This window comes from Chrysemys picta, chromosome 21, assembly GCF_011386835.1.
Source record: "Chrysemys picta bellii isolate R12L10 chromosome 21, ASM1138683v2, whole genome shotgun sequence".
Lineage (NCBI taxonomy): Eukaryota > Metazoa > Chordata > Testudines > Emydidae > Chrysemys > Chrysemys picta.
The window spans coordinates 15328885-15355469 of record NC_088811.1 but is presented as its reverse complement, the minus strand read 5'-3'; the positions used below and the strand labels follow the sequence as shown (position 1 = coordinate 15355469).

The 26585-nt window shown below is 48.6% G+C and overlaps 1 protein-coding gene across 2 annotated transcripts; it reads left to right on the top strand.

The window, feature by feature from the left end:
- Positions 1-1711: 1711 nt before the first annotated feature.
- On the top strand, positions 1712-20423 carry SLC66A1 (solute carrier family 66 member 1). 2 transcript variants are annotated; one of them, XM_005292967.5, is made up of 9 exons: positions 1712-1910; positions 3617-3709; positions 6821-7082; positions 12180-12309; positions 13431-13518; positions 17506-17657; positions 17962-18054; positions 18982-19167; positions 19709-20423. In XM_005292967.5, exons 3-9 carry the CDS (start codon positions 6913-6915, stop codon positions 19805-19807), a joined length of 918 nt encoding a protein of 305 aa, XP_005293024.2. In that variant the 5' UTR covers positions 1712-1910; positions 3617-3709; positions 6821-6912; the 3' UTR covers positions 19808-20423. The 2 variants fall into 2 exon arrangements, with proteins under 2 accessions (XP_005293024.2, XP_065430926.1); XM_065574854.1 differs by having other exon boundaries at positions 1828-1948.
- Positions 20424-26585: the final 6162 nt, after the last annotated feature.

The window sequence follows — 26585 nt, the reverse complement described above, 5'->3', positions numbered from 1 at the left end:
ATGTCTTCTCTGCAAAAAGGTGTGTTTTTACAGGCTCTGGAGTTGGGGGCTGGGATGAGGAAACCAAAAGTTTTTTTCTCTAGCAGCTGCCAGGGGATGGAGCTTCACATTTATCAGACACCTGTACACCAGTGGCTGACACAACAAAAAGAGCCCCAACTGGGTCTAGGGCCAGCACCCTGGTAGTAAACCGAGCACCCTTCCCCTCCCAGCACTTAGAGGTGGTGGGGCAGGGCTCCTCGACAGGGTGTTGTCCCTGGACCTGTTTGATCCCCCCTCCCCCTATCACATTTCATATTTATGGCTAGTTAATAGGTTTGGTCCCCCTGCTCAGAGCAGGTCTAGATGACACATGGTAAAAAAAGTAAGGGCCTAGTGCTCTCACTGTTCCTATCATTGGTAGAGCTGCACTGATGTTAGAGCAAATGGGGAAGAATTAAATAAAAAACTACATGCACGCAGACAAGACCCCCAATGTGCCTAGTTCAAATCCTTTTAGTCCCAAAGGGACCCCTTTTAGGATACTAGTGGGCGAGGGGAGAGAACTAGTCTTTCCCTAGATAGCATGGTGGGAGGGAAAAGGGATGAGTCCCTGGATTTTTCTTCCTGGGCTGTTACTGTCCCCAGGAAGGTTGGTGGGTCTAGGCCTGAGGACCTGGAGTTTATTACACCCAGGGGTGGATTGTGTGCTTGCAATGGTGGCACTATTGCCCTAGGAGCAGGTATATGTGCCGTGGGGATGTGGGTTATTGCCCCCTGGAGGTAGGTTACCACCTGGCCAGCAGCTGACCAGCATGTCTTGTTTTTTTATGGATTTGCCAGTTGCCAGAAAATTAATTAAATCTACCAGATTTTTTTTACGTGGGTTTAAAGATTTGCAGTATTATCACAATACGCTGGGATAGCTAATGTTAAAAGTTTCTGTGTCTAGCTAAAGATGCTGGCTGCAATGTTCCAATTTCTGCAGTTTAAACATAGAATATAGAATATCAGAGTTGGAAGGGACCTCTGGATGCCATCTAGTCCAACCCCCTACTCAAAGCAGGACCAATCCCCAGACAGATTTTTGCCCCAGATCCCTAAATGGCCCCCTCAAGGATTGAATTCACAACCCTGGGTTTAGCAGGCCAATGCTCAAACCAGGGCCGCCCAGAGGATTCAGGGGGCCTGGGGTCTTCGGCGGCGGGTCCCGGAGCGGAAGGACCCCCACCGCCGAGCTGCGGCCGAAGACCAGGAGCGGAAGAAGCTCCGGGGGCCCAGACCCCGCGAGAGTTTTCCGGGGCCCCCGGAGCGAGTGAAGGGCCCTGCTCCAGGGGCCCTGAAAAACTCTTGTGGGGGCCCCTGCGGGGTCTGGGGCCAATTGCCCCACTTGCCACCCCCCCTCTGGGTGGCCCTGGCCCTGGCCCTGGGGGTGCGGGTTATTGCCCCTGGAGGGGTAACTGCACACGGGGGGGGGGGCTATTGCCCCAGGGGGGAATCTTTGTGCCCTGGGGGTGCGGGTTATTGCCCCTGGAGGGGGTAACTGCACACGGGGGGGCTATTGCCCATGGGGGGGGATCCTTGTGCCCTGGGGGTGCGGGTTATTGCCCCTGGAGGGGGTAACTGCACACGGGGGGGCACAGGTATTTTGGGGGGTAACTGCACATGGGGGCGTTGCCCTGGGGGGTATGTGCCCCAGTAACCCGTGTGCCCCGGGGATCCCGGCCGGGCGGGGCGGGGCGGACGGCTGCGAGCCGGCCCGGGATTGCGGGAAGGGAAGCCGGCGGGGCACGTGACCGAGCCTTACAAAGCGCCTGGGGCCGGCGGGGGACAGGAGCCGCGGCCCGGGGCAGGCACTTGCAGGCCGGGACAGCACATCGGGCCCCGGGCTCCGCTCTCCAAGCGCCGCCGAGAAGCCCGGAGCCGCAGCGGTGAGAGGGGCCCGGGCCCCGCCAGCCGGAGGCGGGGGGTATCTCCGAGGGCCGGGGGGGGGCCTGAAGGGGGGCTGGGGGTGCACAGGGATGGGGCGGGGTTGGGGGCACTGCAGCCGTACGGGGGCGCACGGGGATGGGGGCGGAGGGGGCGCCGCTGTGGGCTCGGGGTGGTGGGAGACGCTGCGCAGCCCCCAAATCTTGCCCCACAAAGGACCCGTCCCTCTCCCCTGCCCCCGCGGCGGAGTCTGGCTCCCTGTGGCGCCCGCCCTCCGCTCCCCGCAGTTTGCATTTCTCCCTTTCCTTCTCCGCCCGGCTCCCGACCCCAGCGAGCACGAGTTCCGGTAATAACCCTGCCCGCTTCTGCCTCCGACTGCTTTAGAGGGGGGGCAATGGCAGTGTCATTATCCCCACGCTACAGATGGGGGGAAACTGAGGCACGGGACGTGGTTGGCTCAAGGTCAGTCAGTGACCGTGCACAGGGACAAGAACCAGGTCCCCCGATGCCTTGTCCGCAGGACTATGCTGCCTATTGCATACTGATCAAGAGGAAACTCAAGAGAACTATCAAGGGTGTCCCAGTGAAGAGCCCCTTTATCTCTCTTCACCCCCTTTTAGGGTGACCTGATTTTATAGGGACAGTCCCGATTTTTGGGTCTTTTTCTTATATAGGCTCCTATTACCCTCCCCCCACCCCTGTCCCGATTTTTCACACTTACTGTCTGGTCACCCTTTCCAGGGTTCACTGGATGGTCTCTTCCCCTGTGACATGGTCGAGTTGGCCTTGGCACCTGGCAATGCGGAGGCACAGTAGATTGAAGTGGGCGAGGGAGGGAGAGCTTTCACCACACTAGGCAGAGAGAAGGAGAAGCAGCTATGAGGGAGCATTGTTATCCCAAGCCAGGGAGAGGCTCAAAAAGTGCAGTCTATCTCCCACCCTGCTCCTCCTTACTTCAACCCCTGGATATCATGTGATATCCAACTGCCCTCGTGTCCGGTTAAAATTGGCATTGTGGGTTATTTTCAAATGTCCTGCTAGCTACAGTGCAGAACAGTCAGAACTGGGCTCTAACTCAGAATGCTGATCCTGAAATGTTGAATTCAATGGAAAGTCCTGGAAAACCAAATACATAAACTACTGTTAACACAGGAAAAATGTATCCTTCCCACCCGTGATGGGGAACCATCTCCTGCGGAGAGAACTGATGTTCTAACAGGACTTCAGCCGCTATCAACCCATATCCCAACATAATGATGTTTCTCATAGGCCCCTAAACTGACATTTGTGGGCCTGTGGCGGTTGGGAAATGGGATGCACTATCGTATGATCCCCCCACAAATTCCAGGATGGGTGATGAGCCTTCTGTCCCTTTGTGCAAAACTCCAATATGGCATGCGCATTTTGCCTATCTGCAGAATCTCTTACACTGGTATTTCTGCCCTGGACCTGCTTTACTAGGAAATACCTAGTGTTCCTGGAAGCATGTGGCACAATTGTAGATGGGAGAAGACCACTCCGAAGGAACAGGATAAGAGATTTCCACCATTATGGGAAGGCCAGAATGATTTGAACCTCCTTTCCCAATTTATTAGTATTTAATAACCCCTCTTTGCCCCTCCCCGCCCCCTCATCTACACCAGAATTTTATTGAATGAAAAATTAATCTAGAAATACAATCAATTGCTATGTTTCATTTTGCTTTAAGGTTACTATTTCCTGTTACTGCGAGGTGATTGTGGTTTGGAAGCTTATTGGGCAGTTCTGAATCATCAGAGACGTGATGCTGTTGAAGTTTCAGGTATGATTGTATGTTGGGAGGGGACGTATTGTGCCCGTGCAGAGGCTGCCCTTGCAGTCTAGATGAGATCCAAGTCTGATTAGACCCCACAGAGCTGTGCTCAAATGGAGAAGTGATTAAACTGTGGCAGTGTAGGCAGTACACGTCTGTCAGTACCAGTTGGTACCTCCCCTTAGCAGTTACTATTTTTTCCTCTTACAGCTGAATGTCAGCTTGATAGATCAAGTGTAGGGCTGGGACTTAAGAGATCTGGCTTCTGTGACTGATTGGCTTTGAACAAGCCCCTGAGACGTGGTTTCAGTTTTCCCATCTGTAAAATGGGAATAGCAATCTCACAGGTATTTTTGAGGTTGAATTTATTTTTTGTAAAGTGCTTTGAGCTCGTCTGATGGAAGCAGAGTAAGGTATCATTATTATTAAGTGGGTCACTGTTGGCACATAATGATCAGCTGCTATGCGATCTCCCGCTCACGGGGTGTAATTTAAGTCTTCTGTGTGTGTGTTTTTTGTAAAGCATTACAAACACCATGCTAAACGAGCTGGTGAGGTACCTCAGCTGTGTATGAAATGGAGACCTTGTGGTTAGTCATCCAGGCTTACAAAGGGTAGCTAAAGTGCAAGTTTCAGCTGCTGTACTTCAAGGAACAACTTTGGGGGTCTGTAACAGAGCCCCGCTTGGCTTGGGCGTAGTAGTAATAAGAAATGGAAACTTTTCTGACCAGCATCTGCAGCTGAGTAGAGTTGACAATGCACAAATGTATTGGCACCAACTTAACCTGAGCTCATGTCTGGACATGACTTAAATCTCTAAACTCTGAACAAAGATCCTTTCACACAGGTATTTTGGCTAGAGAAGTCATTGTCTCTGTCCTCCTTGGGTGATGTGTAGCTAAAGCTTTGGGGGCATCTGAGTTTATTAATGTAGGCTAGCTACATGCACTAAGATATGCTGGGGAGTTAGTGGAAGAAAAGAGTTCCAACGGAAATGTCTCAGAATCCGTAGTTGTGCAATTTTCACCTTCCCCTGTTGCTGTTGGGGGTGCAGGAGCAATTTCTGTGTGATCTGATGCACAATAGGGACCAACTCTCCACAGAGTATGTGATAACAATATACAGTAAAAGCTGTTTTATCCAGCACTTCACCAACTGGAAAGCTCTAGAAACCAGCATTTCTGATTGTCATTGAAATTCTGGTTTATTGGTGTGGGGCCAGCAGGTTGACACGCGGGAGGTGTGGAGAGCAGGCTCTGGGAGGGAGTTTGGGTGCAGGAGGGGATTTGGGGCAGCAGGTTGGGGGGCAGGAGCGGGTGGAGGGTACCAGATCCAGGGAGTGCTCATCTCAGGCAGCTCCCTGCAAGCCCCACCTGTCCCGGCTGCTCCTAGGTGGAGGCGCGGCAAGTGGCTCCATACGCTGCCCCGAGTGCTAGCTCTACAGCTCCCATTGGCTGTGGTTCCCAGCCAATGGGAGCTGCAGGGCAGCACCTGCAGGCAGAGGCGGTGCCGCCTGCCGTGCCTCCGCCTAGGAGCAACCAGGACAGGTCGCCGCTTGCGGGGAGCTGCCAGTGGTGAGCGCCCCCCTGCATCTGGCACCCTGCACCCCAACCTGCTGCCCTGAGTCCCCTCCTGCATCCAAACTCCCTCCCTCTTAGTTAACTGACGTTTTCATTTACCAGTACCCCCGCCCCCCATTCCTCCCAACATGCCGGATAAAACAGCTTTTCCTGTCCATAGCTTGTGAATTGTCCCCAGTTGGGTTACACGTGTCCTCTGGATGACTTCTTGCATATGCTGCTCTCAGGGGATGCTATGGACAGCAGTGAATTTGAACGTCAGTTCAGAACTACAGGTGCTCCTGCTCCATGCTAAGCAACGCTCTCTTCCTGTTGAGGCAGATACCTCAGCCAAGGCTGGAATAACGTGACTTATTGAACAGCCAGTAGTTTTCTCCCAGCCATGGCTAAACCAGTGGACCTCAGTGGGGAATTTTAATTAAGTCGGAGGGTCTCTCACCCTTCCTTCTGATCATCTGGCCTGGCACTGTGGTGGCATTCTATCTGGGGTCTTCTCCCTCTTACAGTGCAGTGAAGAGATGGGCTGCCTTGGATGGGGCCTTTCAGAGGGAACCAAGTGGCATGGGAGGGTAGGGGAGAAGAGGGAAACATCTCTGGTTCTAGTTCAAACTCTCCATTATCCATTTGTCTGACTGAAGGCTGCCCCTTTACTGACAAACCACCTGAGTTTTCCATAGACAGATCTTGCCCCTGGCCATGCCACTGCTGATGTCACGCCAGTGCCAGCACTGTGTCTCTGCAGAGCCAGTGGATGTCCAAACAGCAGGCCCAATTCTCTTCTTGCTTATCCTGGTCTAACTCGGCTGGCTTCAGTGGGGTTACCCCTTCCAGAGCCCACAGTGAGACGAGGATCAGAGCTGATATTTCAATGAAGAGAAGGCAATTCAGGTGTTCTGATTTGTGGCAGTTTGATAATGAGACTCTCTAGCAGGAGTTTCTGCACAGCCAATCAACCAGGCCAGCCTGACATATGAGCAGGTATCTGATTTGGTTTTAAAAAAACAAACAAACCCAGCCCTTTGCTTTTCTCTGCACTGACTCTTTGGAAGGAAAATAAATGAGGTCATAGGGAGTAGGAGGAAGAAATAAATATTCTGTAGCTGCAAAAGAGGCCCTCTTGCTGCATCTCTTATTCAGTCATTACTGATGAACTCGGGTGACCGGGGCCAGATCTACTTCCTACAATCACCTGACTCTCCTCAAAATCGGTTTTAAAGGCCCACTCTTGAGCATTTGCTTTGGTGAGAAGCACAAGCTGAGCAAGGGGATGTGTGTCATAATCCCGTGTGTTACTGGGAAGACCTGCCACGTAGCCCTTACATAGTGAACTTAGTGCTGGCTTGACCGTTCTGGAGACTGGTCTGCTGATAAAGGAATTCAGTCTGGGATTACCTCTCCGCTAGAGACCCATTAGATAGTAACTGTTGAATTGCAAGGTGAGCCAGCTATAAACCAACAAACTAGAGCTCTAAGGAGCCATCTGGTCCCTTGTTGTTGTTAATAATACAGGCTCTTTCCTTCTCTCCATCTATTCCAACAGGTTCAGTGTCTGGCTCTGGATAAAGATATCCCTCCTGCTGTCTGACCGCTGCAGCCTCCTCCCTCAAGGGCTGGCCCCTTGCTGACGGGGCTATGGACTCTCGGCTTTGGCAAGGTTCCCTAGGAGGGAATTTCTCAGACTGTCCCAATGGCTCCCAATGGGTGTGGGATGTGTTCAGTGAGTGTGCCCAGGATATCCGGGACTTCGCCAGTATTGCGTTGGGTCTGTTTTCCATCTTCTGCTTTGCAGGAGCTTCCTTCCCGTAAGTAAAACCCTTCTGCTGCCAGGCCAGGTGCATGTCCTGGATGCCCAGTGGAGGGGATTCTAGATCTGGCTGGTGTTTTTCCTTCTCCATTTGTGATGGCTTCCAAAACATAAAGCCACGAGCCTTCACTGGAGATCTTGAGCACAGCCACTTGACTTGACTGGCCTTGGCTTTAAAGGGCTGGGTTTAAAATGGGGAGAGGGCTAGTGGAGAAGGAATAGTAGTTCAATTTACAGCTTCAACTTTGTCATCCACACAAAACAAGGCGTAGTTCGTTGCTAGTGCTGCTGTGTGCTGTTAAACAACTGTAGTGTTCCATCCACAAGGTAGGTGCATCTCAGTGGTGGAAGTGTATAGTTTGATCCTGAAGGAGCCCAAAGTGTTATGCAAAATTGTTAAAAGGACAGACGGTAGATTGGATGACACAAGGAAAATGCAGATGCTCAGAGCTTTTTCCATTTCTAAATGTACAGTAAGGTGGTTTCACAATTAGAAATGCAGTTACTCTAATGGAACTTCTGCTTATGCGTAAATTGTGGTTAGCAAGTTAGCATATAGCAGATCAGCAGGGTCGTCTTCCCACCCACCCCCACACATCAGAGTGACATGCAGATCACGTGTACACAAGAACCTCTGAGGCAAGCAGTCTGGAGAGGCTGAGCTCAGCAGTCTCTTGGAAGATGAGTTTTGTCCACAGCCCACATGGAATGGGAAGGTATGGCTATGGCTGGACTGCTATTAGGGCTAACCCACGGTGACTGTTCCTAAACCAGGAAGTGACTCATTCTTAAGCTTAGGAATGCAATCCATCTGCATACAATTGAGTAGCATGTCTGTATCACTCCTGCTGTCCTAGACACCCCTGTAAAAGGCACAACAGTCAGATTTGGAAGTGGGTCAAGGCTGGGTGCTCGCTGTAACTGGAAGGCATGTGTCACTAGCTCGTTAAACCCAGTCTATCTGGCCATCAGCTCCCAGCTACAATGTCAGTGATAAACTACCTGCTTAGCCCAATTGGACCAGGGTGGGTAGTGATTGACTAAGCTAAATAATAGCTAGTGACTCATGGAAGCAAGCTCTCATTCTCTGCCCTCGTAAGGCAGGATCTCCAGGAAGGAGTTGATGGTTCTGTCTCCCACAATAGTTTAGTTCTTGTTTTTCAGGGGGGAGTTTTCTGCCCACCTGCAGGAGCAACTCTTCTCACTGCTTTCACATGTAGGGTGTGTTTTTTTTGTTTGTTTTTTCCTCCGTTCTAACCATTCTATGAAGAGTCTGTGGCAGGTGCTAGGTAGGGCAGAACTAGCATCTTCAGTTTTGAAGATCCAGGCAAATATCTCCCCATGTGTGCTAGGCACATGGATAATGAACCGGCTTACAAAACCCAAATCCATAATGGGTGAGATGCTACTGTTGCCAATTAATTTATCCAGGACTATCAACACCCTCTATCCATTTTCACCTCCTAAGCCTCCCCTCCCATCCTCTCAAAAGCTGGGAAGTGGGGAAATGCCATCAGCACCTGGCGCAATGGTATCTGATCACTCTGTCCCAGCATGTAGACTTCATCCCCTCTTCTCCAAAGGTAGGTCCCCCTGTCTTTAGAGAGACCAGGTTGTTCCTGGCCCCTATAGCACTGGTGCAGCCCCAGCTCAGGCCAGCTGTCACTCTTTCAGGGGCTTGGAGGAGGTCGGGTCAGATCCTGGGGTGATGCCAGCATCCTGGGCTAACAACTGCCCAGTGGAATCCATTCACCTCCCAAACCATTTTAAAGCTGTACTCTCCCTGCCCCAGGCCTGTTCTTTGGCTGCAAAACCTAACTAAGTGGGCGGCTGCCTATCAGCACTCAGAGCAGGACACCTAACATCTTATTCAGGACAAAAACTGCCTAGGGAGGCAGCAGCAGTTAGACTTGGCATAGGGCAAATAAGCCCAAGTCTTTCCATTGCTGTTACCCAGTGGAATGAAGTGTGGAGACTCCGAAAGTGATAGATGCTCCTCAAAGCATGGACTGAGCCAGGAGTGAACAGGGCATAACCCTCCCAGGAGCATTGGTGTCTGCCCCAGACCAGTAGAGAGAGCGTGGCACAGAGAGAGAAGTGAGTTGTTTGGGCAGTGACATTGAAGCTATTGGAAGACATGCAAGGGATCCGATCTAGGCTCTGCCATGCCAACATCTAAGTCCCTGTTAAAGATCTACTTTGGTCAGACTGCATATAGTGAATCAAGTTCACTTCTATATAAATTGCTTATTTCCTTTTTCCCAACCTCTGATAGTGAGCAGATTCAGAGCAGGGAGCACTCTTGGTCAGGGTTCCCTCTAATTTTTCCCGCACATGTGCGGAATGAATTTTGTTATGTGCACCAATATGGAGGTGAGGTGTGACAAAATTCATGGGGTGGGGCCAAGGAGTTTGGAGTGTGGGAGGGGTCTCAGGGCTGGGGAAGAGGGTTGGGGGGCAGAGGTTTGAGGACGGCGGCTGGGGGTGCAGGCTCTGGGGTGGGGTTGGGATAAGGGGCTCAGGTGCCCCTCCCCTGGTCGTGACAGGCCTGGGTTTGGGCTGCCCCTCCCCCGGCTGCGGTAGGTCCCAGCCGGGTGGGTTCCCTGAGTCCCTGCGTGGCCACGCGGCTTATAAGGAACTTAGCTCTTGGGAACGTTTGGAAAGTGCCTAGCATGTTACTTCAAATAAATAACTCTTCAATCAGCATAAAATACCGTGCGAAGCAGGGATATGCGCACAACACAATTTAGATTTACAATAAAGTGATCTAGCATTTTCCATCTCTAAAGCCCTTTGCACAAATAGAGGGTGACAACCTGTTTTGAGGGGGTGGGAGACAAACTGGGATGCCTCTATCCTAATCATCTGTGCTGCTTCTAAACGAACCAAGGAGCGGTCTACACTAGACGTTGAAGAGCTCAGGGCTCTTCTCGTATAAGTAGGAGTTTGCCCCAGTGTCCTGCCCCTTTCCCCTTCTTGCCCAGTGTGCTGCATACATACCTAGCCGCATTTCGCAGGGGTTGTAGTAAGTTTGGAGTGACGGGGGCTATGTTCGCCCAGCTCAGGGAACGTTCAGTTACCTGCTGCTCCAAAGTCAGCCAGAAGAAGGCGCTTATGGCATGGGTTTAAAAATAGAGGTTCAGCCCATTGAGGGGCTGTTTGGGGAACAGCGGCAGGGATCTCTTGTTAGGGGTGATCAGCCCATCAACCCAGCTAAAGGGTGAACAAAGCAGCACTGAAAACTAGCAGGGTTGCTTAACACCTGGAGCTGCCTAGTGGAGGGGAAAAGTTCTTGCTGCAACTTTCACTGTAGTGCCTGTTATCTGACTTTAATATTTCTGTCTGGGTAGATTTGAGGGGATGGGGACAGGCTGTCTTCTACGGTGGGCCTGAAAACCTGCCTCTTGCGCACTGGAGTTTCTTTCACTTCCCCCTGCCCCCTTGCAGCCACACCCTGGGATGCCTACCTTGAGTGACTTCCAGTTTCCATTGCCAAATGAACTCCTGAACCCACGGGGATTTGGCTGAATCAGCAGATTGTCAGCCAGACCTACTGAGCTGATATGTTACCCAGAGAAGAGTGAGCAGGAACCATGCTCTTGTCTGATGTGCATTGCCGGGCTCCTCCTCCTCGGGGATTCTGATAGAAGCCTTTCCTATGTGCTGTGGGGCAGCTTAATAGGAAGCAGTGTATCCTCAGGGCCAGCCCAGGAGGGTTCCCGCCGGGGGGTTGAACTGCAAATCACCTGTGGCTGCTGCTGGAGGTAGGGGATGGGGATACTGAGAATCGGACTTGTTCAAGATCATACAACGAACTGGTGGCAAAGCCAAGAATAGAAGCAGAGTTCTAGCGCTCAGGCTATTGTTCTAACCACTAGCCAGGGGTCGGCAACCTTTCAGCAGTGGGGTGCCGAGTCTTCATTTAGTCACCCTAATTTAAGGTTCCGCGTGCCAGTCATACATTTGAACATTTTTAGAAGGTCTCTTTCTATAAGTCGATAATATAGAACTAAACTATTGTTGTATGTAAAGTAAATAAGGTTTTTAAAATGTTTAAGAGGCTTCATTTAAAATTTAAAATGCAGAGTCCCCCCCCCCCCCGGACCGCTGGCCAGGAGCTGGGCAGTGTGAGTGCCACTGAAAATCAGCTCACGTGCTGCCTTCGGCGCACGTGCCATAGGTTGCCTACTCCTGCACTAGACTGAACGTTTCCCTCGTGAAAGTGAGAGGTGGATAACGCTATGCACAGTGCAGGCAGGTGGTGTGCAAGCAACCCCCCACACAACTCTGCCAATCCTCCTCCAGTGTGACTTGTCCTACCCCGGATAAGCTCTGACAGCCCTGCTGTTGCTGTCTGGTAGACAGCAGGGTGGCAGACAGCAGTCATGGGCTATGTGACTACGGTGGTTCTGCTCTGGATTTCCCACAGCACAAAGGTGATGGTATTTAACTTGGAGTGGAGAGAGTGAACTTTTGGATTAAGGCAGTTGATGTAAGAGACTCTCCATACCCTCCTTCCCTTCCCGTGTCAGCCCTCATTAAGAGTTGTGCCCTCTGGGGTTAGAGCAGCACTCACTGACCTGCCTTTGGTTGGTAGATCAGCAGAGCCAGCTTTCCGTAGCCTCGACAAGGTCCTGATTAGGGGCACAAAGGGAAAAAATAGCAGTACTAGTACCTCCAATGATGTGGGGTTTCAAGGTTGTGCATTCTTGATCTACGTGACTTCCTGTAACGTGGGCTGTGGCAGTGAGGGGAGGGAACCCACTGAAAGCTCTCCTTGCAGCTCTTCCTCCTGGTCAACCCACAGGTGGGTCGGTGCCTTTGGGCTTGTCTACGTGAGGAAACTTACCAGCAGAACTGTACCGTAAAGCTATACTGCAATAGTTTTGCTGATAAATTTCCCTGTGTAGAGAAGCCCCTAGCCTGGTGCCGGTTTGTACTCCTTTGCTGAGTTTAAAAACTAACATAGCATCCAGATCATCGGGGGGGTCCCACATTCAAGGAACCTCTGCCCTCTGTTCCCACTGGGGGTACTGCTGAATTGATTGTGTAGTGCTGACTCTCTCTCTCTCTCTCTCTCTCTCTCTTTCCTCAGCCAATATTACCAGGCCTGTAAAACAGGTAACATGGACCAGGCTCTCTCCATATACTTCCTGCTGGGATGGCTAGGAGGAGATTCCTTAAATCTAATAGGCTCTTTCCTGGCCAATCAGTTGCCACTACAGGTAATGATTTAGGTTTTTCTATGTGATTTGAGTTTGGCTGGCAAGGATTAGTGTCTGGATTCTCTGTGTGGGTGGAGGGGAGGAGAAAACCTGGCTCAGTGGTACGACAGTGTCTCCCTAGCCTGTGTGTGTGTTTGGGGGAAGGAGGGGGAGTGAATGAAGTTAGGACACTTTTATTAAAAGAATGACCATGATTTTACTTGCTGTCCTACCCCTTTTTTATAGGGCAAGATTGTTACAATAATAACTAGAGATGGGCCTGAGCCATGCAGTTGGGATCTGGAGCCGAAACTCTCCAACGTGCAGGCGTGTCTGGCTCAGGGCTTTTGCTTTGTACCCTTCTCCCTGTCTGATCAGTAAAGATTGCCTTCTGATTGATAGAGCAGATTTGACCCAGGTTAGAGGCTGGTGTGCAGTCTGGGACTCTGGGTCTAAGCTCTGCCAGCATCTTGCTCTATCCAGCATTACAGGCAGCTAAGATCAGCTGACTGACTTTCAAATTAACTTCTTGAGCACATGGGCAAGAAACGTCTCTTGCCCTATGGACTCTCTGATGGAGGCACTGAACCAAAGAGAAGCCCCTGAGTTTCTGGAGGTTGTCTAGGTCATGGTAGTGGTCTGAGGGAAGGAGGTTTTGCTCTGTAAGACCAAGAGATGTCCCAATGTCATGCACAGTCTGTCTCTCTGATTCATTTTCTTACAGGAGGCAAGGCTACTTGGTGAAAATCCAGGGCAGGGCATCTTTTCTCCTGCTAGATCAGGGTGGTGAAAGTGCAGCCCCAGAGTTCTACATTATCCCCATTTTACAGATGGGGGATAGCGATCCTGACCTTCTTTATAAAGTGCTTTGAGCTCTACTGATGACAAGTGCTGTGTACGAGACCAGGATTATAACCGTTACATTCTAGCTTCCCTCATTCTGGATGTGGCCTGTGGAGACAATAAGAGCCAGGGTGCAATGCCTCTGGCTGGATCAAGGGAGGGCCTTGTAGCTGCCATTCGATGATCCTCTATAATCAGACTGAGGAAAGCTGCTTAGTTGAATAGTCTGGGGCCCATCTGTGGATGAGCTAAGGGAGGCAGTTCCGTCGTATGACTGACGATTGTGTTTCCTCCTGCAGGTTTACACTGCCATTTACTACGTGCTGGCAGACCTGGTCATGTTGTCTCTCTACCTCTACTACAAAGTCAAGAACCAGAGCAGAGGCCGTGAGTTGATAGTTACGAACCCGATCCGGCAACACTTGTATTTGCAAAATTTAACTTTGAAAGCTGCTTCCTCCTGCAGTAATAACGACGGCTGTGGGAGGAGCTCAGGCAGCAGCCTGCTGGGCTTAAGCATCTTTCCTGTTCATCCGTGAGAGCACAGCAGGGGTATGGTGGCCGAAGGACCCCTCAGGGTAGCAGTACATGAAGTTACACTATTACAACTGTTGGCAATAGGAGGGCCCTCTTTCTCACCGGCACGAGCATCTGACTTCTCTCATGAGATTAAGAAGCCAAAACGTTCCCAAAGGGCTCCAGGCTAGAGCCAGATTAAAATCCCCTAAGCACTAATGTATTGAGACAGGAATACTGTAAACTAGTTTAAAAAAAAAAAAAAAAAAAAAAAGACTGGCAACTAGACTAGCAAGTGAAACCATTTACTGGGTTCAAGGCTTGCACCCTAGCCTGTAAACATGGAAATCCCTGTGGAGCCTAGGGCAGTGGTTCTCAACCGGATGCCTGCAGGCCACTTGCTGCCCAATCAGCACACAGCTGTGGCCCATGTGATACCATCAGGGCCATACAGATTGTGTGTGTGTGTGTGTGTGTGTATATATAACTGTGGACGCAGCCCACGTAACACACAGAGCTGCCTATGCAATCCACAATGGTAAATAGGTTGAGAACCCCTGGCCTAGGGCAGGGGTTCTCAACCTTTTTCTTTCTGAGGCCCCTCCCAACAAGCTATATAAACTCCACAGTCCACCTGTGTCACAACAACTGTTTTTCTGCATATAAAAGCCAGGGCCGGCATTAGGGGGCACCAAGCAGGGAAACTGCCCATGGCCCCATGCCACAGGGGCCCCGCAAAGCTACATTGCTCAGGCTTTGGCTTCCACCACAGGTGGCAGGGATCAGGACCCTGGGCTTCAGCACCATACAGCAGGACTTCAGCTTTCTGCCCTGGGACCCAGTGAGTCTAATGCTGGTCCTGCTTGGTGGACCCCCTGAAACGTGCTCATGGCCCCCCAGGGTGCCCCAGACTCCTTCTTGAGAACCACTGGCCTAGGGCATTTCCTGCAGTATTAATGGCCATCAGCTGTGCTTTGGGTCCTCCGCTAATCCCCAGGCACTACCCTGCGTTTTGATAAGTATTCAGTGTTTGAGCACAAGTAGAACTTCTCCATAGGACTGGTTTACAGGAGAGTTAGACCAGGGGTTCTCAAACTGGGGGTCAGGACCCCTCAGCGGGTCGTGAATTATATCATGGGGGAAGAGGGGGGGGTCACCAGCTGTCCGCCTCCACCCCAAGCCCCACTGTGCCTCCAGCATTTATAAAGTGTTTAAATATAAAAATGTGTTTTACTTTATAAGATGGGTCACACTCAGGGGCTTGCTGTGTGAAAGGGGTCACCAGTACAAAAGTATGAGACCCACTGCACAAGCCTGTAGGGACAAAAATCAGGCTAGGGCACAAAATGCTTTACACCTAGCAAAGGACAAAAGGCAAGAAGAGGTTCTATACATACATTAGGAGCAGGAGGAAGACCAAGGAAACTGTAGGTCTTCTATTTAGTGTGGAAGGAGAGCTAATAACTACTGACCTCAGGAAGGTTGAGGTGTCTGATGCCTATTTTGTTTGTCTTCGCTAAAAAGATCCATGGTGATTTAGATACTCAACACAATTCATATTAACAACAAAGGGGAAGGAACACAAGCCAAAATAGGGAAAGCCCTTAATATTCTTTAACCTGTTAAGTTAGATGCATTCCAGTCAGCAGGGCCTGATGAAATTCATCCTAGGTACTTGAGGAACTAGCTGAAGCATTGGTATCACTTAACTTTGGAACCTTACCCATCCATGAGTTCTGAAAGAACTCGAGAAGGGCAAACATGGCATCTGTCTTTTAAAAAGGGAAACAAAGAGAACCTGGGGAATTGTAAACCAGTCAGCCAAACTTCAATAGCTGGAAGGATCGTGGAACAAATAAACAATCAGTTTGTAAGCACCTAGAGGATAATGGAATTAGAAGGAATAGCCAGCACAGATTTGTCAAGAACAAATAATGCCACACTAACCTAACTTCCTCCTTTGACAAGGTTATTGGATGGTGGCAGGGGGGAAGCAATAGATGTGAGATATCTTGATGTTTAGTAAGGCTTTTGATAGTCCCACATGATGTTCTTGTAAGAAAACTAGGGAAATGTGATCTAGATGAAATTAATACAAGGTGGGTGCACAACTGGTTGAAAGGCGCTACTTATCAATGGTTTGGTGTCAAACTGGGAGGGCGAAGCTAGTGAGGTCCTGCAGGGGCCAGTCCTAGGTCTGGCATTCGTCAATATTTTCATTAATGACCTGGATAATGGAGTGGAGACTGTGCTATAAAATGTGCACATGACACCACGCTGGGAGGAGTTGCAAGCACTTCAGAGGACAAGATTAGAATTCAAAATGACCTTGACAAATTTGGTCTGAAATCAACAAGATGCACTTCACTTAGGAAGGAAAAATCATAACTTAGAACTACAAAATGGGGAATAACTGGCTAGGTAGTTGTACTGCTGGAAAGAATCTGGAGTTATACTGGATCTCAAATTGAATTTGAGTCAATATGTGGTGCAATTGCAAAAAAGGCTAATGTAATGTATCACTCTGCTTGGCAGTGGTGAGGTCTCAGCTGGAGTACTGTGTCCAGTTCAGGGTACCATGCTTAAGGTGTGGACAAATGGGAGAGTCTAATCTCCTTTTAAAATCTTCTCCTGACAAGTTGTGAACCCAACATGACAGCACTGTGATAAAGCCGGAGAGGCAGAAAGAAAAGTGCCGCTAGACTTGTTTATGTCACAAGAGCTGTGCAGAATCGGGGCCTTAAGTATGTGCTCTTGAGTGGTATTAAGACAGAAAAACCTTAAAGGGTTTTTTTTACTCTTGGCAGTGTTCCTTTTAAGAAGGCTAAGCCCAGAACAATTTCCTTTTTCATAGTTAATGAATTGGACTTATCACCATGAGATAGCAAATGTGGTTTTTTTAATCTCTCTGAAGTTACTTGGTACTAACTATACGACCGCAGACTTGAAACAGAGAGTATCAGAGGGGTAGCCGTATTAGTCTGAATCTGTAAAAAGCAACAGAGGGTCCTGTGGCACCTTTAAGACTAACAGAAGTATTGGGAGCATAAGCGTTCGTGGGTAAGAACCTCACTTCTTCAGATGCAAGACTGAAGAAGTGAGGTTCTTACCCACGAAAGCTTATGCTCCCAAGACTTCTGTTAGTCTTAAAGGTGCCACAAGACCCTCTGTTGCTTGAAACCGAGTGTGCCTACAGTGAGGCTGGAGGCATGACTTCCTGCTTAGACAAACGTAGCCACACTATTCAATAGAAGTGTAGGAGGGGCTATGCGCTGTTTGCTTAGGGTTTCAGACAGGATCCTAGTTGCGGTGGCTAGCCTGTTCTGCTGCCAGGCCTGCACTTTCGTTTCTAGCATGCTGGCTCAATCAGAGCTAGTGTGAGGGTCTTTCTCGTCAAGCCGGAAGCTACGTTTTCCGGCTCCAGTGCAGACATACCCACAATGAAACCATGTAGATTTTTAGAATTCCTTTTATTCTACAGTTTTTCCTTTCTTCACCAGGAGGTCTTGTAATGGCAAAAGGAGGGACCTTTAACTTTTGATTAATCCAATATCTGCACGGAAGGCAGGTGCTGCTAACCTGTGATGTGTTCAAATGTCTGCCACATGCATTGCATAGCCCCTCCCCAGTGTCAGCATGTGAGGAATGGAACTTGGTTATGCCTGCCAGAGAAATCTGAACCTGCCACTGTGGAACTGTTGCCTCCCTCTTCTGTGGGATGGCCCTGGCCCTGGTTTTTCTGGAGGTGATGGGATGCAGATTTAACCGGAATCCAGGTTGCCTCACGTAGTGTCACGGACACACTCGCTCCCGTTCTTTGGTGGCACTTTGTAACTCACCTGTGCTTTCTCTTTCCAGTCTCTGCTCCAATTAACGCAGCCTTTGCCTTCGCTTTTCTGGGAACGGTGTCAGCAACATCCTTGCTGGGCAGAGCTGGCTCCACAGTTGAAACAGTGACATTTAAAGGGAGGACTCTTCTGTCTGCCACCGTGGATGCAGCTGGACGCGAGGTGAGCCCCTTTCAGTATATGGGGGCAGGGAGGAGGCTGAGGATTTGCGGGAAAGATGAATAATCCGTTTGAAAGGGGAATGTCCCACAGAGGGAGAGCTGGCGACCTTGTCATGTGACAGTTTCAGCCAATAGCTAGCCAGGCCACTCAAAAGAACTATTGACCAGGTGGAAAAACCGTGCATACCTGGGTTTGGCCAGTCATGTGCCCTCACTTTGCCACCAGATGCCTGTAAATCCAAGGATACAGTTCGCATGTGCCTGGTACAATGCTTAACAGTTTGGTGTTTTGTCTTGCCATGCAGCCTTTCACCAAGAAAGAAATCATTGGCTTCACTGTTGGCTCTATCTCTTCCTTGTTGTATCTGTTCTCCCGAGTGCCCCAGATCTACACTAATGTAAGTGCCCCATTGGAGGTGGGGATGGGATCCAACCCGCCGCTGGGGCTATCTTCCCCTGGGGAAGGTGAAAGGAGCTCCCCTTCTGCTGAGATTCCAGAGCTGGGAGTAGGGGAGTGTCCTTTATCCCTAAGGGCTGCTGATGCAAGAAGCAGAGGGCTCTAGGCCACTAACCAGCTGTCGTTCCAGAACCTTCTCATAGGCCATCTCTCTGTATTTTTTCACATTTGGGTCCTGATTAATTTAACCTCTTGACTTCCATGCAGCAGCTGTTTCTCCCCTTCTGGTTAAAATGTAAATATCCCATTGTGAAGGTGGGACTCTAATTTTGCTTAATATTTTACAACTGGAGCTGGATGACTACTGGTATTGAGCCCACTCCAGGGCCGGCTCTAACTTTTTTGCTGCCCAAAGCAGCAAAAAAAAGCGCCGCCCCACCAAGCCCCCCCTGCTGAGCGCCCCGCGCTGCCGGAGCGCGCCCCCCCCCCCCCCCGCGGAATGCCGCGCTGCCCACCACCACCCCAAGTCTAGCCGCCCCTTACCAGGTGCCACCCTAAGCACGTGCTTGGTTGCCTGGTGCCTGGAGCCAGCCCTGGCCCATTCTATCATTTAGGACTCCTGTTCTGGTGGGGAGGGGTGCTAGCCAATTCTCTGGGATACAATTCCCATTTTAATTTTCCCTGCTCTTCTTGAAGCATCTGCTAGGGTCACAGCAGAGCATGGTCAAGTGACCCTAAGCATGCCAACACTGTCTAAGAAGCTTGTCCTTCAAACAGTGGATACCAGCACTCAATAAGCTTAGTCATCTTCTAGTTCCTCCTCCCTTTGCATATCACCTGGGAATCCATGCCTGGTATATCTAGAGTATTTCTGCTAGCAGGGAAGTCTTTATTCTCCAGCCCCTTCTAATATGGCTTCCTCTTCCAGTTCAAGAGGAAAACTACCGAAGGACTGTCATACTTTCTTTTCGCTTTGGTGATGCTGGGGAACTCGCTGTATGGAATAAGTGTGCTTCTGAAGAACCCAGACCCAGGGCAAGCCGAAGGCAACTACATCATTCATCACCTCCCCTGGCTGATTGGCAGCCTGGGGGTCCTGTCTCTTGATGTGATTGTATCCTCTTTTGGTAATGCTCTCTGCCCCACTCCTCCAAGTTTCTGTGGGGTTGCCAGCTCCAGTTATTTCTAATGCTCTGCACAAATAGCCCTTAAAAAGCTGGTCTCTTCTGGGATGGTGGGTGGGCAGGCCTGTTCAGAGGCAGATTTTTGCTGATGCTGTTACACAGCCAACCCGTGCTTTGCAGCTCAAGTCTTTTCCCCCTGTGTTACAGTGATCTCTTACAAAAACGTTGGAACAATACATGCTTAGTATAGTTCCTAGCATGAAGGGTCCCTGATCCTCATTTGGGGCCTCTGGTCACTACCCTAATGCAATAAAATATAGTCCTTTTTTGTAGCTCTCAAAGAGCTTTACAAATGAGGTAACCCTGATTACCTCCATCTTACAATGGTAACCATGCACCTGTTGCCATAGAAAGTACCAACCGACCTCTATTTTCCCCCCCGGCACTAACGGCTTTCTCCCTAGGCAGAGTTACCTCATTTCTCCTATCTAGACCTTGCTGTAAAGGAAATAAGACTTAACACCTCCTCAGATCTCCTTCCAGTTCCTTGCCTATCGGAAGAGAAGACCTCGCGCTTCTGATGAGAGAGAGGCCCTGCTTGGCAAGCAAGATGAATCCCTTGACAGCTGACAAAGGAACTGTCCCCAAGCAAGAATGGGATACTGGTGAGAACTCTGGCTTCAAACTCTGGCACAGCGAGTTGCCCTCAGAGGCTGTAAGCCAGTGTGCAGTATGATGCTTCCTGCGGAAAGTGCTTGGCCACCTGGCAGAGGACTTTCGTGGTAGATCTCAGCTGCTTGTAGTGATGACTTAAAAGGGATGAAATATTGTGAATTTCTGTACCTGGATCATAGTCACTTTTTAAAAACGAGCTGAATTTGATTCCACTTTCCTTCCTCCCCTCCAGAAGGCTGCCCTGAGTCATCTGCATCAGACATTACTAGCAAGAATGAAAAATCTCTAGGGGATGGAGGGGAGATGAGGCTGTCTCCTTTCCTGTTTTAAGCCAATGAACACACATGCTGTGAGCGGCTGCCATTTAACTTCACCTTTAAGGGTTTATCCACGGTGGCTCCCTTTGCCTATATGAATAATGTTACACATTCTTCTTCTGGCAGCTGAGGCCGGGAGTGAGGCCAGTGCTGGGGTTGGGGAGAAGCATTTTAATACACGTGTGTGTATAAATATTTTATCTAAATATTTTGGCAGCCAACTTTCTAGAAAAATAAATCTTTGTCCAACATGCCTCCCTTGGTTTTTATTTTCTTGACTCCCATGGACACTTCAGTTTTGGCTTGTCTCCATTCTCTCCCATTTGTACAATTACTCTTTAAAATGGTCTTGTGGTGTGACTACCCCCTACCCATAGCCATTCACTTTCCCCTTGTGAACTTTCATTTGGTCCTGGCTGTAAGTTTATTTCACATCCATTCTTGCTCTAGAGGGAAGCTTTTCCCCTTCATTTCTAAAGCAGATATGCTGGCAGGGACTACCTTAGCTGTCTGCCAAGTAAGATGGATGGTATATCCCCACCTACCTGTTTTCAGTATTAGCTGTCCACTGAGAACTGCTCCAGGCAGCAGATGCCTTCTAGCAGGATGGGCCTACACCAATATTTCTTGCATGTGGCCACCAGAGGGTTTTCTTGTGGCCACAGCCTCCTGGATGGGGTGGGGGAGGGGGGAGCAGTGGCCCATCTCCCAGGGCTGCCAGTAGGGGTTGGGTACTTCCCCCTCCTCCCCCCGCCCCCAAAAAGAAGAAGCCACAGGCAGTGCAGGTAGCTGGTGAATTCCCTACTTTCCCAGGGGTATAGGGGGTGCTTCAGACTCCATCCATGCAGTGGCAGGCTCTGATTCCAGGCTCACCTTCCCCATCCTTGGCCCTGGGTCCCACTGCCTCCCTGCCCATCTCCCCCATCAAGGGTTTAATTTGTTTCAGGGCTTGCTGGGGCGGAGTAAGTCTGCTGTGAAAAGTGATATTAACAAATGTACAAATATCACTTTTCACAGCCGCAGACATATGGCTAGCAAGTGCTTTGAATTTTTTTTTTAAAGACCTTATTTGTGTTTCTATTCTGTTTAAGTTCAATAAAGAATAGACAATTGTACATTTTTATCACTGAGTCTGAAAAAACCCTACATCAATTACAATGGTATGGACAAGGAGAGGTGCATCTCTGTTTTTCCTAAAGTTAATTATTTTAGGGGAAAGGGTCAGTGCAGCCATCAGCAAGAGTTAATGGCCATACTCTGAGGCCACCAAAAAATTTGTTGTGAAAGCCCCTGGCCTAGACTATATATCCCTACTGAACCATCATGTAACTGAGTGAGCTGTGGCAGCTCTCCAGGCAATGAGACTAAGTCAGAGGTGATTCTCAAACTTGATCTCTAGGAGGAAACTACTCTTCCCCCATTCTAGGGTGTTGTGTGGCTGAGAGAGAGACTTAACCTCCTACTTTGGTCTAAACCAGACACTAACTACCCCTTTTCATTTCACAATCCCTTGAAAGTGGAATTGGTGGTGACAGAACTTTCAAATATTCTGCTGTAATAATCCTTCACTGGGTTTTACAGGTCCTGAGCTGCAAAGGGTGCTCCTGTCCTATAGGAAAACTGATTTGTAAAGGTGGAGACAGGAGGTAAAAAGCTTTTAGTACTGTTATAATTCCAGAAAAGCTAAATGGAGAGCTCACTTTGCAGTGGAATCAGACACCAACACAAGAGTAGCTGTGCCCGTCCCAGGACACAGAAACAAGCATTCTACGACAGAGCCTTCAAAAGAAACAGTTCAAGTAGTGGTCTGACAGAACCAGTACAGCACGGCAGAGTGGGAAGGGGGAAGCTATAGCCACAATTAACCTCCTTTGTTGTTTTTTTTATGTAGAACTTAAGGGGCAGGATAGGGTACTGACTGGCAGGGTGACAAGCACAAGGGAGTGGGAGCTAGGCCTCCTGGATTCTATTCCTAGCTCTTACTGCAACCTTCTTTGTGCCTTAGGCTTACACATTTGTAAAAGGTGAATATTAACTTCCACTGGACTTTTCTACGGCTTAGAGTTAAGAGTTTTGCTCCAGGCAGCAGTGAGCAAAACCCAAGCAGAACATCCCAGTCAAAGTAGCTGGTCTGTGCTTGTGAGCTAAAGAGCTTGCCCCACAATTCCATCTTACAATGCACTGCAGAAGCCTTCTAAAACAGAAGAAAGTGTCTTCTATTGAGTCAAAGAGCTGTTGCAGCTACTTCCATTAGAGGTGGGAGTTTGCCTCCCAGCCTTGCTGGAGGCACTACTGCCACTTGAGCTAGGTTTTATTTTTTAAAAGCAGGGGGGAATGTTGTGCTAGGAGCTGCCTCCTCAACGCTGTAGGCCCAAGCTTGGGTGGCTAGCCCTTGCCCCACTGTCCACATTCTCTTGGGTGTACTAGCTTGACTAGTGTTAGCATGTGTCTGTTTACCCAGACTAGGAGGTATGCTCCAGCTGCAGTGTAGACATACCTTAGATCCCTACTACTTCAAACCAGCCTGGCTCATTGCACTCCATAGGTGCAACAATGGGCCAGTTGGTGGCTACTGATGCCTGCTGCCATGAGGCCAGCGCTGTCTGCTACTAAAGGCCAAGTGTGCAAGAGGCTGACAGGTCACAGCTTATGTTGTCCATATCTGTTGTAGAGCAGGAGCGAGTCTGTTCACTAGTGTTACAGCAACCAGCACTTGCTTGTATAAACAGTTCAAGAAGCCAGCGACACTTATCCAGACTCAGCTGGTATAGGGGATGTGTGGTGTATTCCTGGGTTTGATGGAAGAGGGGGAAAGGAGCACCTACGGTTAAAGCTTCCCTGGCAGAGAAGGTGAGGGGCTCAATCTTCAACTCATAACTTTTGTAGGAAAAGGGGGGGGAAGGGAAGGTTTTTTTTTTTTTTTTTTTCTTTAAACCACTGGCTGGTGCACAGCAGGTACAGTTCCTAGAGCAGGAAATCAGCCTGAAGTGATTCTGTCCACAGTACAGCTCAAGCACAAGCTCTAGCAAGCAGGTGAAGGCAACAAGACTTCAGTTTGTTTTCATCATCCTCATCCCTGTGGCTTAAAAACCTGGTTCATAGTCCTCTATTTTTCATTATAAAATGTACCAAAGTAATTAACATAGCTGGCTCACAGTAGCACTAAATTATTAGTCCTTTGCTACTAACGGGAGGGAGGAAAGCTTTTTTCTTTTTAAAATGAACAGCTACATGGGAGCAGGATATGTCAAGCTTTCCACCATCGAGCTCTGTATTGGGTATCATTGCTCTGCGTAATCAGTAGCACTGGTGCAGCAATGAGAGGGCTGTATAACCCCACACAGCTCCCTCCTCTAGTCACCCAGTAGCTCTTGGTAATCCGGATTCTACAGCAGCTGCAAACCTTCCCCTCGCCTGAGGTGAAGCAGCTCACAGATGCGTTCTTTCTAACCTAAGGAAAGAACACAGGCTGTACCTACATACTAATCCCTTCCGCATTGTTTAGCTGCTGATCTTAAAAGAAGGAAGAGGCCAGGAGGATAACTTAATTGTATTACATGATTATTGAACTTTGGCCAGGGCTCTGAGGGAAAGAAATTACAATGTCTCACAAAGGCCCAATTTAATGGAAATGTGCTAGTAGGAATATTTTTCAGAGAACAGAGATTAGTTAATTACACGCTCCCCTGCTTGATTCCATACTGGCTTCTACTAAACTGATTTTTCCAGGTGTTCTCTCCCACTACTTTCCTGGAGAGAGAGCTTAAGATTTTCACCCTACTAATTATTAATTCATGAGTTTGTGCCTTTTAAACAAGGATGGACTTAGATTGACTGTCAGGAATAGCTCCTGAACTTTCCCATGCTCACTTCCTCTAAAAATCCTGCCCGTTTAAGAAACTCTTCCATTCAAGTCCATCTTTTAGTTCTAACAGGAACTACAAGACAGATGAGCAGCAGGTGTAAAACAGCATAGCCCTATTGAAATTCAAGGGAGCGATGCTAATTCACTGCAGTTCAGGATCTAGGCCCATGTTTGTAACCAGGTTAGGCAACAGTGAGTCGTAACTAAGTTCCCTGCCATAGCAATATTTGAAGCATAGACCGACCTAGGCCAGAGCTAGATTATATATAACCAGTTCTGGGTTAGAGCTGCTATCATGCCTAGACAGCTATCTATTGCTGACAAACAAATCTTTTCTTCCAGGAAGACGGAAACAAAATAATTTCAAAAGGGGACTAGCAAAGCTTGACTCATTTTCTGGACTGAAGCCCCCATTCAGCAGAGTGCTTCAGTATACTTAAAGTTAAGCATGTCCATAAATATTTTACACAGTTCTAGCAGTGCTCATCACTGCAGGATCTGGCTTTACATTAAAGGAGGTTTTAGAACTATAGTCTCTGTCCACTTACTGCTGTTGAGGGGCTCACCATTCCTCTGGTCCGGCTATGTGATGCTAAATTGCTTTTCCAGCTAAGCAATTGCAAATAGGAAGGGAGGTGGGATGCAGAATACTCTATTAAAGTGGGGTCAATGTTTTAAAGAAGCAGGAGTACCTCTTTAAAGCCACACATTTTCTCCAGTCAGAGGCTGAAAGTCTTATCAGAACTAGACACGATCACTTGCTTACTCCATTAGTCAGCAAGAGGGAGATAACTCACTTCCCTCCTGCTGCCCAAGGTATATTGACAAGGTGTTAGGACACCTGTCCTGTGCCTACTGGGTGGTACTTCATTAGCCAAAGCTGTTCCTGGTGTACGTTGAGAACTAGACAATCGTATCTAATGACAAATACAGATTAGGATCCCATTGTCTTAGATACTATGCAAGAGCTTTACCTTGCCAAAGGGTGGGAGTGGAACAGAAAAGTGACTTCCCTCATGGTTACACAAGTCAGAGAGAACTAGGAATGGAACTTCGGTCTCCAGTCCACTATGTGACCCATTAGACAATGCTGCTTCTGAAAAGGTAATGTGTCTCTCTCATTTGACTGTATGTAGACAATGCCTTCGTCTACAGTAGTAGGATTTATGTAACTACACAGGTACAGTTAAAGCAGTGCAACCACCCTAGTGTAGATACACTTATGGCAGTAGAAAAAGTGCTTATAAAACTACAGCTTATTTTTCTGTAGGGGAATAAGCTATACCATTAACTACATTCACAGTAAAAAGCAAGGATAAATGGACACAAGTCAGATATTAGGAATGGCAATATACAAAAACCTGTAGGAGAACACGTCAACCTCCCTAGCCACACAATAGCAGATGTAAAGGTAGCCATCTTACAGCAAAAAAAAAAAAACCTTCAGGACCAGACTCCAAAGAGAAACTGCTGAGCTCCAGTTCATTTGCAAATTTGACACCATCAGACCAGGATTAAACGAAGACTGTGAATGGCTAGCCAACTACAGAAGCAGTTTCTCCCCCCTTGGTGTTCACACCTCAACTGCTAGCAGAGGACCTCACCCTCCCTGATTGAACTAACCTCGTTATCTCCATACTGATTCTTGCCTGCATATTTATACCTGCCTCTGGAAATTTCCATTACATGTGTCTGACGAAGTGGGCATTCAGCCACGAAAGCTTATGCTCCAATACATCTGTTAGTCTTAAAGGTGCCACAGGACCCTCTGTTGCTTTTTACAGATCCAGACTAACACAGCTACCCCTCTGATACATCACCTACTGTGAATGTATCGCTAATGACTGATTTTATAAAAAATTATATCCCTCACTAACATAGTTCTGTTAGTTAAGTCTAGGTGTAGACCAGGCTTGTATTGTTAGCAGTATAATCCCTCTAATGTATAATAATAGTCTCACCTGTAGTTAAACGGGTATGAAGGGCTTGTGAGAAACGCTTTAGAACAGGTAGAATTAGAAACATCAATGAGGAACATGCTGCTCCCCAGCCTAAGTTGACATATTATTTTCAAACTTTAGAAGTTATTACAAACTTAGCTCTAACCTCAGAAGTTCCACATTACAGAACCAAATGGCAACAACACAAACTGAAATGTTGCCCTTGAGGTTGCAGACTTCAAGGAGGGAGTATGTACATTTACTCCTTGGCTCCAGTCCTTTCATATGACCTGAATGAGAGACACCAGAGGCCCCATGGGTAAACACTCAGGCACGGGGCTTTAATCACATGCAGATGTCTGAATGTTAAATATGTCACATTGAAACAGCATAATTAGAGTAAAAAAAAGTACTTCAATCAATATTAATGCCTACATTTTCATTTCACATTCACATAGGTTCATCCAGAGGATAATTCTGTAGGCCAGATGCTGACAGCCCATCAGGCATTTGCTCCCTTCTCCCTCTCATTGTATTTTATGGGAATTAATCAGCACCTACTATAAACAAAGAGTAAGCACAAGACCAGATACATTTTAAGCAGCGTTGAA